Source organism: Theropithecus gelada, chromosome 13 (genome assembly GCF_003255815.1).
Source record: "Theropithecus gelada isolate Dixy chromosome 13, Tgel_1.0, whole genome shotgun sequence".
NCBI classification, from domain to species: domain Eukaryota; kingdom Metazoa; phylum Chordata; class Mammalia; order Primates; family Cercopithecidae; genus Theropithecus; species Theropithecus gelada.
Genome location: NC_037681.1, coordinates 58039077 through 58056006, shown reverse-complemented (window position 1 = coordinate 58056006; position 16930 = coordinate 58039077). Strand labels below are relative to the sequence as shown.

Genomic DNA, 16930 nt, shown 5'->3' with positions numbered 1-16930 from the left:
TAAGTGCCGTCTGAGGTCAGAGGGCATATGATTTGCAGTTTTGATAGATATTGCCTCACTGCCTCTACCGAGTTTGGACCTGTTCGTACTTCAACTGTCAGTGTATGCAGGGCCTGTTTCCCATCCTCATCAGCCCAGCACATTGCCACACATTTGTGTTTTAAACAGGCTTTGGAATGCACCCCTTTCGTAATTTGGGAGCAGACAGAATTCCCAGGAGGGTACTCATTAAATGTCACGTCAAGACCTCAAAGCTCAGAGCCCAGACATGTGGCTTCGTGCTTGGTAGCCATGCAGCCTTGGCAGTGGCCAGACATCAGTTCTTCCGTAGTGATCCATTTGTAAAATGGGGATAGTAACAGTAACAGCTTCATGGTTTCCTCAGCTAGTCCATGTCAGGGGTTGGAACAATGCTCGGTACATAGAGAAGTCCTCAACAAATACTGACTTGTATTAAGTGCTGCTGGTACCCAGGAGATGCTCATACCCTCTCCAGGAGCAGCCACTTCTTGCCAGGGAAGAAACTATTCCATTAGGTTTCTGCATAAGTAATTGGCAAAGATTCTGAAAGAGCAGTGAACCCAGGAAGCAGAAGGGAAAACTGATCAAGTTGCATGGACTTAGCCCAGAATGTTCAGAAAGGAGAGGAGGAAGTGGTCAGTTCAAGAAATTATGGGCATTGGATTATCAACATTGGATTGCCTCTGCTGGGATCAGGCATGTTTGCCCCTGAGCTGGGGAGAAAAGAGAACAGATGCGATAGGGGGACTAGATCAGAGCTGCCAGATACTCTCCCAGCAGCACAAACGTCAACATACCTAGAGTTGTAAAACTGACATTTTGCCCAAAACTTTGTTTTAACTTTCAAAGTATTTGGGAGCTCTTAGGATTGGCACATAGTAGAAATTCAGTTCAAATTATTTTTTCTACAGTCTTAGAAGCCTATGCCCCATCATGCAGTAAATATGATGTAAATATTTGTAGAAAGAAAGCAAAATGCCTCTGAAGGCATCTTCTCTAGTATCTCCCACTCACCAGAATCTCACTACAGCTTAGGTAGCCTCCCCACCAACCCTTTTCTTACCTTTTTATTTTTTGCTGCTTCCCTCCAACCTTTGCCTCCATGCCACTGACATGAAGCCCAGCTTCAAGACGCGCGAGCCTCTGGTTGAGGCCCTTGGTGCTAGTGCCTGTGGCTGGGCAAGGACTGACCAAAGGCTGGGACTTGACCAGCATCGTGCTCCCTGGTAGGTGCCCAGCCAGGAAGCCTGCAGACTGAGCCCTCCTCCCCTGCACCCTCAGAGAACAGCATGCATTTCCTCCCCCTTTGCTCTTCCTCCTCACTGTCCCAAATCCTTAGAGGGTGGATGTGAATGATCCAGTCAGAGTGGCAGGGACTCCGGCTACATTTTCATGGGATTTTTTTTTTTTTTTTTTTTTTTTGAGACAGGGCCTTGCTAGGCTGTAGTGCAGTGGTACAATCATAGCTCTCCACAGCCTTGAATTCTTGGGCTCACCCAGCCCTCCCACCTCAGCCTCCCAAGTAGCTAACACTACAGGTGTGTGTGTTACCATGCTCAGCTAATTTTTTAAGAAAGTTTTTGTTGAGATGAGGTCTCATTATGTTTCCCAGGCTGGTTTCAACCCCCTGGGCTCAGGCAATCCTCCTGCTTCAGCCTCCTGAGTAGCTGGGACTACTGGTGGGTGCCCCCATGCCCAGCTACTTTTTTTCATAGACACAGGGTCTTGCTACGTTGCCCAGGCTGACCTCAAACTCCAGGCCTTAAGTGATCAATTTTTTTTTTTTTAAATAATTGGAACACCCTACCCTGGGACCTGGCCTTGCATAACCCTGCCTCCATCGGCTGACCCCAGGCAGTCCTGGCATGCCCTTGAGTTGTGGTGGACAAACTGTATCTTTCCCTGGCAGCTGCCTTCCTGGCCATGTGTGCTGAGAACACCACTCCTGTGGGCAGCTGTTCCTCAGGCCACCCAGCTGCTCCTGCAGGCAGTCAGCCACACTGTGCCCAGAGGGCAGGAAGGCTACCTCTGAACAGCAGGGGTCCTAGGCCAGGAGTAGGCATTGTATACTCATACAGGAAGGAAGTTCTGAGATTTTAACAGGAAGAACGTGAGCTTTAACTTTTGTTACCACAACAAGACCCAAATTAGAGCTAAAACTATGAGAGCGAGTGTCAGGACCCACGATCATGTCATTGTTGGCAGCTCCATGGTCAGCCCACTCTGCATGAGTGCAAACCTCCTGGTACTTCCTCTGCCTCCTCCCCACACCCAAAGCCAGAGTGGGGCTGGCTGTCTCCCGTGCATTGTTCTCAGGCTTCTCAGGCCTGGGTTGCTGGCCAGCATGCTGACACGCTGAGCTAGCTGCTTCCCAAACTGAGTTAGCTGTTACTGAGCCAGTGGGTGGTGGAGCACAGTTCTTGTCACCTGCCACTGGTAAATGAATTTAAAACTCTTGCTGAAAGGAAAGAAATATGGGGCAGATGCAGACAGCCTCCAGCTGCTACAGAGCAAATGTGGCTCCCTTCAAAACACCAGCTAACCCACCCAGCCCTTGGAGTATTTATCTGCAGGCTCTGCGGCCAGAGGGAGGAGCTCCTGAGGGAAGAGGTCATGGTAGAGTCATCTGGGGAGTTCCTGCAGTGGGGAAGGGTTTAGCCTCTCTATGTCAGCATCAGAGGTGGAGGATTATTTTCTAAAGATAAGAGCATCTCATCGGCAAAAGAGGACATTACATCCCCAATGCCTTCTTATAGCTCATGCCCTCCTAATCTTACCATATAGTATGTGCAGGGAGGATGTGTTAGCTTTCTACACTGGTAACAAATGACCACAAACTTGAGGGCTTACAACATTTAGCATCTCACAGGTTCTGTGGGTCAGGAATCTGGGTGGGGCTGAGTTCCAGCATCTCACTGAGTTGTGATTCAGTGTGAGCCAGGGTGATGGTCTCATCAGAGGCTCAACTGGGGAAAAGATCCACTTCCAAGCTCCCCAACATTGTTGGCAGATTTCATTTCCATAGGCCCTCACACAGTGTAACTGCTCACCTCCCCACAGCCAGCAAGTCTTCTCCCTTGTCAGCTCAGATGGAATCTCCTATAATGTAACCTAATCAGGGAGTGACCTGTCACCTTTGCCATATTCCCTTGGTTAGAAGCCAGTCATAGGTTCTACTTACAAAGTCATTAACACCAGGAGGCAGATCATGGGGGCTGCCCTCGAATTCTGCCTACTGCAGGGAGGATATAGCCTTATCAGTAATGTTTCAGAGGTGTTCCCAAGTGAAGGCCCAGCCTGTAATAGAAAATCACAATGTTGTCTCTTTGAGGTGAAGCAGTTTTGTTCATCTCCTCCCACCTCAGAATGCCTTCAAATCCTGATATCTTCGACAGCCCAATACTTTGCCACAACCCGATTCCAGCTCTAGCTCTCTTGTTTATTGGCTATATGTTATTGAGAAAAGGTAACTTTCTGGGGGAAGGGCCTATCCTGAATCTCCATTTTCTTATCTGTAAGAATGTATTCCACTAATATTTTATAGGACAGTAGCATATAAGTTATTGTCAATTATTAAATAATTCCAGCACCTTTCCTTGTAGGACTATTCATTTTATTGCATTAACTTATGTACGTATGGAACTCAATGAAATATCATTAGTCTTGCTAGTATGCACATCAAAGCAAAAGGAAAATGTATTTTAAAACAAGTCCAGTTGTATTTAAGGAGCTGAAATCACTGATCCTATGCTTACAGCAATTCTTAGAATAGAGGAAAATGACTACAACTGTAGACATGTCCAGAAGATGTGTTCATGGCTATGTCTAAAAAGTACTGGTGTCATAGATTTGGGGTTTTTAGGTCTTTCTCTTTCCTGTTTTGTTTTCTCTTTAAGATTAAGATGAAAATTTTTATCCACTTACTGGAGGGAAACAATAAGTTTGCATTAGTTGGAACTGGCCCTGCCATTATTTACAGGCTCTTGTGAAAAGGGAGGCCCTAGGGCACCCAAATGACTCTTTAGATTATAACCTGCTTTGGTTTCTTCTCCAGGTTTCTCCTGGTTGTGGTCAAGACTGGATGATGTAACTGGCTCTCTAGCAAGCCTCACTTGGCCGTAACCTCAGGAAGGTTCTCTGACCCCATCTCATTTCAAAGCCACTTCTGAAGCCACTTGAAAAAATGATGTGACAGTTCCTATCAAAAAGGATTATTCAGAAACATATACCATCTGTGAAGAAAGTGGCCCTTTTTTCCACTTGCAAAATAGACATTCTCAAATTCCAAAATGCCAGCCAAGACCCCAATTTACCTGAAAGCAGCCAATAACAAGAAAGGAAAGAAATTTAAACTGAGGGACATTCTGTCTCCCGACATGATCAGTCCCCCGCTTGGAGACTTTCGCCACACCATCCACATCGGCAAAGAGGGCCAGCATGATGTCTTTGGAGATATTTCCTTTCTTCAAGGGAACTACGAGCTTTTACCTGGAAACCAGGAGAAAGCACACCTGGGCCAGTTCCCTGGGCATAACGAGTTCTTCCGGGCCAACAGCACCTCGGACTCTGTGTTCACAGAAACACCCTCCCCGGTGCTCAAAAATGCCATCTCCCTCCCGACCATTGGAGGGTCCCAAGCTCTCATGCTGCCCTTATTGTCACCGGTGACATTTAATTCCAAACAGGAGTCCTTTGGGCCAGCAAAGCTGCCCAGGCTTAGCTGCGAGCCTGTCATGGAGGAAAAAGCTCAGGAGAAAAGCAGTCTGTTGGAGAATGGGACAGTCCACCAGGGAGACACCTCGTGGGGCTCCAGCGGATCTGCCTCTCAGTCCAGCCAGGGCAGGGACAGCCACTCCTCCAGCCTGTCCGAACAGTACCCCGACTGGCCAGCTGAGGACATGTTTGACCATCCTGCCCCATGCGAGCTCATCAAGGGAAAGACTAAGTCAGAGGAGTCCCTCTCTGACCTTACAGGTTCCCTCCTCTCCCTGCAGCTTGATCTTGGGCCCTCACTTTTGGATGAGGTGCTGAATGTCATGGATAAAAATAAGTAACAGGATGCCAACTTTTTTTCCTTTGGGGTAAAAGGTACAAAAACTAAACTAAACTAACCACAGTTGAAGAGAAGGGCTTCCGGAGCTGTATTTGCAATTTTGTGATGGGTTTTCTAAAATAATATTCTTACAAAGTATTTTTTTACCTGGTATGCCCTCCTTGCAAAAACAATTTAGGAAAAAACAACAAAGCAAAACCTATCTTGGCAAAAAGAGGAAGTGAGTCAGAGCCCATTTTCAGCAGGCATTGGTGATGTTCGGCTCACACATTGTTTGCAGGCACACAAGAAATCTGGGTTGGCCAGGATTGGCACTAGCTATGAAGGGCTGAGCGAGTCACACTGAGGAACTTTATGGAACTTTACAGCACTCCGACATTTTCTGAGCAAGAGGAAGTCAAAATTTATTTAACACCTAAGCCTTTTTGTAGACTCTTTTCTATATTGCTTGGGCTCACCATAGCGAATTCTCCAGTGTTAAAATTTTTCTGTTTTCACATTTGAACTTATGGGTTTTGGGGATTTTCTTGTAGTTCTTATATATCCCTCTATATCTATATTGCAAAATTTTGACTGTCAGCTACATGTTGGTAAGACACAGGCAAAGTATTACTGTAACTAAGTTATTTTTAAAGTTAAAATATATTTTTACGTGCCTTTGGCTTTTTATTGCAGAGAGTCTACATTTTATAGATCCTACATCAGATGTCACTTGACTTGTTTCCATTGGGATTCCACTGTAAGCTGTGTATGTGTGTGTTTGGAAAAGTATATTCATACTTAGTTTTTTTTCTTCATCTGTTATCATACCTTTAACAGCAACCAATAACGAATTGTAAAGTATAAAGGCGCAGGTTACTCATGATGCTTCTGCAGAGACTGTGGGCTACCCCACATGATGTTTTTGGAAATATAGGTATTTTAGTACAGTACATACTTGCATTACATAGGTACTTCAAACAACACAATAAAGAGTAAATGATAAAGTCAACTTGCTTGTTTATAGTAATAAACAAGACCATAAAAGAATAAGTCTAGCTAGAGAAGTTGCTTCTCTGAAATGTACGTGAGGCTTTAAGGTAAGAGATGCTTTCCATCTGCTCTAATTTTGATTACTTCCTTATGGTTTGAGAGGCTAGAAACTGAGCCTCTCTACTTTAGGAAAGATGAACATGTGAGGTCAGATTTTTTTTTTTTTTTTAATTTTAAGTCAACACTGATGCCACCCTCTCAGTGCTCATTTCTGAGCATCTTCCTGACTTGAACCCTTCTACAGCAAACTCTTGCAAGTCCAGTTTCATCCCTGTAAGGCAAATGTCTGTTCATGCAGAAAGTGCCATATAGACAAATGAAGGCAGCTAAAGTGAGGGCAGTAGAGAGCACTTACCCCATCCCAAGGTGCCAGAGATGCCCTGAGGATGGTGGTTAAGGAAACAGGAGCAGGAAATGTATACACAGATCTTTGCCAACCACTCCTTCCCCATCAAAGAAAAACACTTGCACACAATAACTACCAGCTCCTTCTCTCAAACTGGTATTTCTCCTTGAAATGTATCTCAGAAATGACCTCCTCTCCCAACCACTTCAACGATTCTTTCTTTGGGTTTGGGGTTCTTACAATTCTGTCATCTAAAATAACCTTTGGACTGCAGGTGAAATGCAATTAGGACAACTAACCAAGTAGACGAAACAAATTCCCCTAGGCAGGGGTGTCCTGCTTCCCTGGACCACATTGGAAGAATTTTCTTGGGCTACATGTAAAATACACTAACACTGACCATAGTTGATGAGCTTAAAAAAAATAAAAATAGAAAATTGCAAAAAAAAAACCAAAAAACTCAGACTGTTTTAAGAAAGTTTAAAAATTTGTGTTGGGCTTCATGTAGGCCACAGGTTGGACAAGCTTGTCCTAGGGCATTGCATGCTTTCCTTAACTTCCCAGTTGTATTTCATTATCCATGACTCTCCAGTGTTCTTTTTCTGTTGGACCACACCCATCACAGTTCATAGTTCCAAATAGAAATTTCCCAGCTTATTTTAAATCTTGTTAACGAGGAAGAGTCCAGTGTATCTCATTATTTGTAGCCAATTTTAGACTCTTTCAATACCTCCCCCCATTTTAATTAGTACTGATCATATTCAGTCTTTCATTTTACTCTTCATCTGTAGCGTGACCTCAAGGTAAAGATGAAACTATTTCATGAAATGGGGAGGAATGTGGCTGCGCATTATCTCTGCTCCCTCTCTGGTAAGTACTGGGGAGAGAACAGCCCTGCCAGTACTGGGTTGGTTTGATAGAGTCTAAATAATCACGCATCCTGCCTATAGTTAGCCATTTTAGTTTCTGGGAGTCCTTTCATGTACATTTTCTTCCATTAATTGAATTAGGTGTAATTGAGATGGCAATAAATATGTCCATATTAGAAAGAGGAAACAAAGCTACATCCGGCTTATAAATGATTCACTTCTCCCAAAGCAGCCTTTCCAATGCCTGGTCCCTTCCCCAGAGAGCAGGTGGACAGCTGGTGGTGGCTTGCTTTCCTGCAAAGAGGCACTTTAGACCTACACCTGCTATGAGCTGAATTGATGTTCTCATCCTGTGAACCTTCTCCCACTTTAACCGAATTTATCTTTACTTGTTTAAAGATAAGGAAACCCAAGATGTACTTTATTTGCAAACTCAAAGCAAATGGCGAGCCACCTGTGACCCAATAACCAGAAAAGAAACCAAGCCATTTGTGTAAGTAGAGACCCTTCTTGTTGAGGTAGGCAAGGCTCTTGTGAGCGATTTTTTTCCCCCTAGTGAGATCTAGCAAAAGACAAGCTATATTATTTCTGCCTGAAATTTTCTGCCTGAAAAGAGCAAAATATCAGGATACTTAGCGCTTCACAAATATGAAGTCATTAGCACATTTCAGTGAGCCAGAAATCACTTAACAGCACACACAAAAGACTACACTGGTTGAACAGCAAAGAGAAACCCGGGTCTCCAGAATCACAGTTTAGTCCTATATTACTGCAAGTGACCTGTTTTTTTCTGAAGGCTCCCTGCAAATGAAGTCCTGGAATGGAAAAAATCTGTAAGTCTATAAATTAACTTGATAAATATTTTAGAACAGACAAAAGATAATACTGAGTGATGTAGTTCTAATCCTCCTCCTAATACGGAACCTGGCAAGACTGAATCATTGTACTGTGAAATATATAAACACAATAGAATGAGCCAACATGATGGTTTCTCTCCAGTAAGAGTTTTTCTTTTGGAAATGAGGTTAACATAGCCCCAAATGTAGCAATTCTCATAAAATCTGATTTTAGAATTAGCCTCCCAGATTAATCTGAATGATTGACTTATTTTTCTTAGGCAAGTCAGTAAGCCATATAATCAGGGTTATTGGGTGCTGCCCTGTGTCCCCACCCACTAGAGAGCCATATCCAGCAAAATAAGAGAAGTTTCCAGATGCCAAATGATAAGCCACCATCAACCCAGTGGGGAAACCTTCTGGTTGGTTTGGCTGTATGAGATTCAGGAAGGCCAGAATACCCAAAATTACTCACACCACATTAACTTATTGGTACTGGCTAAGCAATACATGTATTTCCTAAAGAAGGAGATGGTCTTTCTGGTAGATTTATGGACATACTTGTTTCATCTGACTGTAAATATATTGCATGCTTTATTCTGATGGTGCACTATTTCATCCAGCAAGCTTTTCATCTGAGAATGTTTAATGTTGACCTTATTCTTAGAGCAAGTAGATCTAAATATTTTTCAGCTGAGTTGTTAGGGAGTCATTATTCTGTGGTAAAATGCTGCAAAAAAACATGTGGAAGAATGGGAACTATGCTTACTTTATGAAGTGATGTATAACACAATGAAATCTGTTTTACAACTACTGTGCTGCATTTAATTATCTTCCATTTTTGCTGTTAAAAAAAAAAATCCGTTAATGATGTCACTTCCATTGGCTCCCAATGGAGGTCAGTAATCCATCCTCTGAAGGTCAGCCAAATTTCCCTCATGGAAAGCAGATCGACACGGCTGATAAAAACATCTGCCCAAACCAAAGCCATCATGCAGAATAGAGTTAATATTCCAGAGACTCATCACTCAGACAGAGATGTCTGCCATACATCAGAATGAGCAAAGCTAAGTGCAGAATAGAGTTAATATTCCAGAGACTCATCACTCGGAGATGTCTGCCGTACATCAAAATGAGCAAAGCTAAGTAAAGTGGGTATTATGCTCACCATAAAGTGATTATTGGAGTATGTCACAAAGTATGCATGTGATTCATTGCCAAAAGGATCACTGGGGGGAAAAAAGGAAGTTGAGTTCTGGGGAGGGAGAGACCTGGGGCAGTTTTGTGGAAGAGAAGGACCCAAAAGGTACCTTGAGGGTCTGCTGAGATCATTTTAGAGAGAAGGGGCATTCTTGGAAGAAAAAGAATATTATGAGCAAACCAAAGGATACACTCACATCCTAGTAGTGCTTCTATTCAAAACAGTCCAGGAACAGGGGTTGGTGTAAAAAATGCCCACTTCTAGGTCTGCAAGATTGGGACCCACTCCTGAGAAGACTCCAGTGGAAGAAGAAAAGATTCTGGAATCAGACTACTGAACAGGTGGTTCCCGGGATAGATATTTGTATAAAATTAGCCAACATTTTGTGAAAGCTCATGCCCAGTCTATAGTGCCCAGAGACCTGAAGGCCAGAGTAGGGACACCTCAATAGTGAGGCTGATGTTGAGGTGCTCAGGGTAAGTCACTTAGGAAGATGAAGGAAGAGGGACTAAGTGTCTCCTGGAATAACTCCAGATGAAGCAAGCTGGTATTACAGTCCCTGGGCTGAACACACTGGGCAGCTGTTCCACCAGCAGTATCCCAAGGAACTTTTTCTTTGAGACAGAGTCTCACTCTGTCACCCAGGCTGGAGTGCAGTGGCGTGATAGCTTACTGCAACCTCCGCCTCCTAGTTTCAACTGATTCTCCTACCTCAGCTTCCCGAGTGACTGGGACTACAGGTGCCCACCACCATGCCTGGCTAATTTTTATATTTAGTAGAGGCAGGGTTTCACCATATTGGCCAGGCTGGTCTCGAACTCCTGACCTCAAATGATCCACCCACCTTGGCCTCCCAAAGTGCTGGGATTACAGGCATGAGCCACTGTGCCCAGCCCCAGGAACCTTTTTTTTTTTTTTTTTTGAGATGGAGTCTCACTTTGTCACCCAGGCTGGAGAGCAGTGGTGCCATCTCGATTCACTGCAACCTGTGCCTCCTGGGTTCATGCCATTCTCCTGCCTCAGCCTCCCTAGTAGCTGAGACTACAGGCACCTGCCACCATGCCCGGCTTTATTTATTTATTTATTTATTTAATTTATTTATTTATTTATTTATTTATTTATTTTTGTATTTTTAGTAGAGGTGGGGTTTCATGATGTTAGCCAGGATGGTCTCGATCTCCTGACCTCATGATCCTCCAGCCTCGGAACTTCTTTCAATCCATCTTTTCCCAGGCTGGCTTACACTTTGAGTATCCCCAGGATTAAGGAAGAAAGCTCCCCAGGAAACAGGAGAATCCAAATGTCATTGAAGAATCTCCTGGGTCATTAGAACCCAAGAGAGCCAGGAGTTCTGGCTTACAAAGTAAGAAAAACAATTCAATTGAGTAGAAACAAATAGCCCCAGAGGTTATCTCAAACTCTAAGTCCAGATTCATGAAACTGAGGCTCAGCCCAGACTTCCCAGGACCTGCCTATTCCCAGAGGTGATGTCTGGACTGTCCACCCCTCAGGGAAACTCACACTCACTCCCAGGGTGAGTCCTTACCCTAGAAGGCACTTCAACAAGATGGTCATTATCAGCATAGTACGTGGTCCCCAACATTTACACCACAAATACCCACAAAAATACAGATGGTTCCCAACTTAGGATGGTTCTTAATTGAAAACACATTTTCTACTTATATTTTTTAACTTACAATGGGCTTATCAGGACGTAGCCCCCACCATAAGTCAAAGATCATCTGTAGTGAAAAGATTCTTTCATTACTTTTGGGTCTTGAAAATCCCAAAGAATCCCTTTGAGGTACTGTGTCCATAGAAAATTCCCATCTTTAAGTCCCAGGAAATGTGCATTAGAACTCCAAAGGATGTCATCCTTATACCCGTGGCCAGCATTGCTACAAGTGAAATAGGCAGAACTTGTGTGACCCTAGAAAAACAGTACTGCTCAAAACAATTTCTTCTACACTCAGCTGCCCCAGGGCTAGAAAATCTACCCTTGGAGATGGGTTCCTTTTTGGGTGAGGCTTTGTATTAGGCATAGAGTCCCCTTAGAATAATTCCAGGATTAGCACATCTGCAAGCCACCAACAATGAAATGTGAACTCACTTATCAGATGCCCACTGTGGGAGCACAAGTCTCTAGCAACTGGCCTGGGACAAGGTAGCAAGAGAGACCGGGAAAAGCATGAAGAGTTCATGTAATGCATAATTTTGCCTGGGACCAAAGAAAAATGGGCAGTGAAGTGATGAGCTTTAGGTTTCTAAGAGATTTACCCTGAGAGCAAATGTGGCCTTCACCAGAAGAGATAATGAAGGTTATTGTTGGCTGGTCTCCCTAGTGCCAGAAGAGTACTTGCAATTACACCTAATTTTGAATCAACCAAATTAGATGGTACAGGAGATTAATATAAAACTCTCCATAACTGACACGTTTCCATACACCCTACAGGCTAGAAGACTTCAAGACAGTAATGCCTTTAATGCCAAATGCTCATGTTTCTAAGTCACTGTCTGGTCTTTTCCTCTGCCTCATCCCCCACTCTTAACAATAGCATCTTAATGACATGATTGCATTGAGGAGATTATTATTTTCTCCTGACATCTCCTTTATAAGTTCTTTCTGCATTCTAAGGAAAACCATTAGCAATGCCCCAGAAACAGATAAAACTTCAGAAGGCTTGAAACGACATTAAAAATTACATATTGAGTTTTTCAGAATAAGCAGTAATGTTCAGACACAACTTTGTACAGTAAGCAGGGCATTGTTAAAAGTAGGAGAAGGAAATCACAATTATCTTCCAAACCTGACTCCCATTGCATGAAAATGAAATTGGGATGGGACTAGAAACAAGAAACAAAACACTTGTGATGCTTTGGCAGATTTTTCACCATAAATGGCAAGAAGGAAAAGCAGACAAACACAATCTTAGATATTAGATTAGCAGCCAATAAAGTCCTCCCATCCTAGTACCAGACCATGAGTCCTATGACTAAATAAAGCACTGTTTGTGAAGCTTCAGTAATCGCTCTCTTAAAAAAAAAAAATAGTGGTAGGTTCACTGTTGATTAAAATTGCTCATTTTCAACACATCTGGCACTCTGGACTTCATAAACATGTTGAATATTCATCAGGTACCTCAGGTAATTGAGAGAAAAAATTGTAAAAGCGTCATGATAGCAAAATATAGACAAGCAGCAGACCTGATTGTGTGAGACCAGGGAAAACAGGACCTTCTTACCAGAGCCCACACTCCTGGAGACTCTTCTAACCAGAAGTAAACAAAGTATTCAAAGTGAAATGGCTTCTGGGAGTGGGATGCCCACCCCTCTAACCAGCCATGAGATAAAATGCATGGGAGAAACTTCTTCCAACCCCTGGATCATCTGAAACTTCACCTCCCCAGGGAGACTCCTTGGTTCTGTAGTCCCCAGCCCCTCCCCTCAGGCGAAGGTCATGTGGGAGGACAGAGCCATGGGTCTAGATTATGGTATCAAGGGTGTGATCTTGTCTGAACACACCCGGCAAAAACATCTTTGTGTCTCCTGCCTGTGCAACAAGGGCTCTTCTTGTAGGTCAACTGTTAAATATCAAATGATATATTATCATTTGTTAAAACATCAAATGATATATTACGAACAATACTCCTGTGGTTGGTGGAATAATGGCCCCAAAGATAGGAGATTCTAATGTCTGGAATCTATAAAAGTCACCTTATTTGGTAAAAGGGACCTTACCGATATGATTAAGTTAAGGATCTTGAGATGGGACATTATTCTGGATTATCTGGGTGGACCCTAAATGCAATCACAATTGTCCCTTAAAGAGAGAGGCAAAGAGAAATTTGATCAGAAGAGTAGACAATGTGACCACAGAGGATGGAGTGATGGATCCAGAAATTAAGGAATGCTGCCTGCCACCAACAAGTGAAAAAGGCAAGGGGCAGATTGTCCCCTAGAGCCTCTGGAGAGAGTGCAGCCTTGCTGACAGCTTGATTTCGGCCCAGTGATACTGATTTCAGACTTCTGGCCTCTAGAATTGTGAGACAATAAATTTCTGTTGTTTTTAGCCACCAAGTTTTTAGCAATTTGCTGAAGCAATTACAGGAAACTGATGCAATACCCAAGCACTGGAGAAAATACAGAAAAATGGAGAATGTTAAGGATAACAAGGTGGACTGAATGATGTTCCCTTAAAATTCATATGTTGAAACCCTAACCCTCAGTGTGACTATGTTTGGAGCTAAAGCCTTTGAAGAAGTAATTAAGGCTGAATGAACTCATAAGGGTGGGACCCTAATTGGATAGGACTCATATGCTTATAAAAAGAGGAAGAGACATTGGGGATGTGCGCACACACAGAGGAAAGGCCATGGGAGGACACAGCAAGAAGGTGGCCATCTGCAAGCCAAAGAGAGAGGTCTCAGGAGAAACCAAACCTGCTGGCACCTTGACCTTGATCTCCAAAACTGTGAGAAAATTAGTTTCTGTTAAGTTACCCCGTTCCAGTTCCTGGTATTGGCAATTGCAGCCCTAGCCAACTAATACAGAGGGTTAACAGGGAAGACCCCCTTGAAGAGTTAGGTCTTTTAAGGAGATAAGGCCAGGATGACCCCACTTCCCAGGTCCTTAGTCTTCCCTTAAGAAGGGGAGTTTACACTGACTTAGTGGTGCTCTGGATGGTGACAAGGAAGAGGAGAACATTCCAGGCAAAGGCTCAGCAGGAGAAAAGTCTAGCCCTGCACCAACATTACCAGAAAGCACCTCCTACTAAGAGCACAAGAGAAAGCTGCTTTCATGTGGCACATGTTCAAGCAGGGTAACAGTGTCTAGTCAGACACAGGTATGATGCCTGAGCCCACAGGCTAAGTCGACTACCTTTAGGAGGGTCACCGTCACTCACAATTGATCGCTGGGGGATAACCTTAAGCATATGCATGGTGGGCAGACTTAGGGGAGATGGGGGGAAATAAAATATTTAAAACATGTTTTGAGGCTTGTTTCCAGCCCCAGACAGCATTTGATATTGGCAGAGGCCAGATTCAATCCCTGTCATCCAGATAACAACAACAGAGAAGCAGAAAACACTGCAGAGAGGATGCTTCGTTGTTGCTAGGGAGATTGTCTTCCAGGAGCTCTTTGCCTAAGAAGTACTTCTTCCATACAGACGCCAGGCAAAGTTAAATAGGCCCTCCGAGTATGCAGAGGGCAAACTGAAGAAGAGGCCAGAGGGTTTGCCGAGACCCTGATGCAGGGGGCATTTAAATACCATTCAGGAAACCAAGTGACAGAGAAGTCAGCCAACGTGGTGGAGGTGGAGCCCCATCAGGCAGTGCTTCCCACATCATGACAAAGAATTATGACATTGGGACAGCACCACAGGGAAATGAAAGGGCTGTTGTGGCTGGCCCGGGCCCTACCTACCTGCCACAGGTACTGAGGGTACAATGCCTCAATGTCCTCATAGCACATTTGACACCTAATGTTTGTATTCTGGGAAGCCTCTCCTCAGAGTACATCATCTCACTGGCCCCTGGCTATTTACGGGACTACCCTGTAGCTCTCCTGAGGGCTCCGAGTCCTCTCTGAAGGCACAAGTGGGTGAAGGAATGGGGATACCAAATGTCACACCAGGTGAGACGTGACTGCCCTGGTGGCAGTGGGGGTGGCAGTGATAGGGGCACAGCAAATCCTTCACCTCTAACGGGGGTGATGTGGTTTGGCTGCGTCCCCACCCAAATCTCATCTTGAACTGTAGTTCCCATAATCCCCACATGTCATGGGAGGGACAAGCAGGAGGTAATTAAATCATGGGGGCAGTTACCCTCATGCTGTTCTCATGAATAATGAGTTCTCACAAGATCTGATGGTTTTATAAGGGGTTTCCCCTTTGCATTTCTCTCTCCTGCTGCCATGTGAAGGACATGTCTGCTTCCCCTTCTACCAAGATCAGAAGTTTCCTGAGGCCTCCCCAGTCCTGCAGAGCTGTGAGTCAGTTAAACCTCTTTCCTTTGTAAATTACCCAATCTCGGGTGTTTCTTCATAGCAGCATGAGAACAGACTAACACAAGAGGTGAACAAACCCAGAGCAAACCCAGAAAAGCCTGGGAGCCCTGGGAGCCAACTGGTGATTTAAGAAAGAGCAAAAGTATTCAGTGTGACAGACATAAGACAAGGAGTAGAATTGAGACTCTGCCTCTGACTACATGACAATAGTGTTTACCAGTCTCACTGACTGACAGGGCTTTCTGCAGAGAATATGCTCGAACCCCTACCTCTGAAAACCAAACCCAGTCCTGCCTCAAAAATGTGAGCCGCTTCCACAACCTTGAGAGGGGGGTTTACACCAATGTCTCCATTTGCTCACCTCACATACACTGAAGTCACTTTCCTCCTGATCTACTGCCACCATTCCTTGAAGCTATGCTTGGCAGTCACCAATGAACCACTTTCCTAAAGTCACAGATGTCCCCCACCCTACTTCCCTTCCTTCTCTGTAGCACTTGACTCTCCAGGGCACTGCTCCTCCTCTCACTCCCTTCTCTCTCCCCAACTACACCACTGTGAATCCTTCCCGGTTCTTCTTCTGCTACTGACCCCATTGCTACCATGCACCCTAGGGTCATTTTCATTCTTCTGCTTGGTGATGTCTTGTTTCAGAGCTTCAACTGCCAGCTATTTTCTGATGACTCCCACATCTCTATCTCCTACCCAGATATAACTCCTGGGCTTCAGACCTGAATATCCAGATAAGCCCTGGACATCTCTGCTTGTTTGGCCTGCCAGAACCCCAAATTTACCATATTTCAAATCAAGTTCACCACCATCAAAAATATGCTTCCATCCTTCTCCTCCTGTGCTTGAGTGGCAATCCCATCCAACCAGCTTCTCAGGACAAAACCCAGGAGGTGACTCCTTTCTCCATACAACCCTCTTCTTTTGCCTCCTAAATATTTCTCACGTCCAGTCTCTTTTCTCCAATCCCACTGCCACTGACTTCATTCAGGTCCTCATCATGCCTTGCTTCTATTACATAGCAACAGCTTCGTAACTATTTCACTGTCTTTAGTATGACCCCTGCCAATGTTTTTCATTTTTAATTTTGTGAGTGATGGGCTCTAAAAATATTTTTAGATACTTTATTTTAAAAAACATTTTAAGCTTCGCTAACTGAACATCTAAACACATAAAGTCCCAAATTAACAATCTTCAGAAACTCTCCTTTACTATATAAAGCCCAAACTCCTAAACAGGTATACAAGGCCCTCCATGAACTCTTTGTGCTAGTGGCACAACCTGATGTAAAATCCAATGAAAAATGAAAGTCAAATACTCACTCTGCTCAACACCCTAATTCATACAAAGAAGGTGGAATTAAATCTATGCTGCTAAGGGTAAAGTGGGTTAGCTGTATTAGTCTGTTCTCACGCTGCTAATAAAGATATAACAGAGACTGGATAGTTTATTAAATATACAGGAAAGAGGTTTAATTGACTCACAGTTCTGCAGGGCTGGGGAGGCCTCAGGAAACTTAGAATCGTGGCAGAAATGGAAGCAAACACATCCTTCTTC

The 16930-nt window shown here is 43.9% G+C and overlaps 1 protein-coding gene across 5 annotated transcripts in view; it reads left to right on the top strand.

Annotated features, from left to right (window-relative positions):
• CDC42EP3 (CDC42 effector protein 3) overlaps positions 1-8963 on the top strand; it is a 31744-nt gene extending 22781 nt beyond the window's left edge. For 3 of the 5 annotated variants that reach the window (XM_025354133.1, XM_025354134.1, XM_025354132.1), the window contains exon 2: positions 4076-8963. In XM_025354133.1, coding sequence (XP_025209918.1) covers positions 4311-5075 — 765 coding nt within the window. In that variant the 5' untranslated portion in view covers positions 4076-4310 and the 3' untranslated portion in view covers positions 5076-8963. Of the gene's footprint in view, positions 1-3222; positions 3488-4075 lie in introns of those variants that run through there. The other 2 variants (XM_025354135.1, XM_025354136.1) reach the window with 2 other exon arrangements.
• Positions 8964-16930: the final 7967 nt, after the last annotated feature.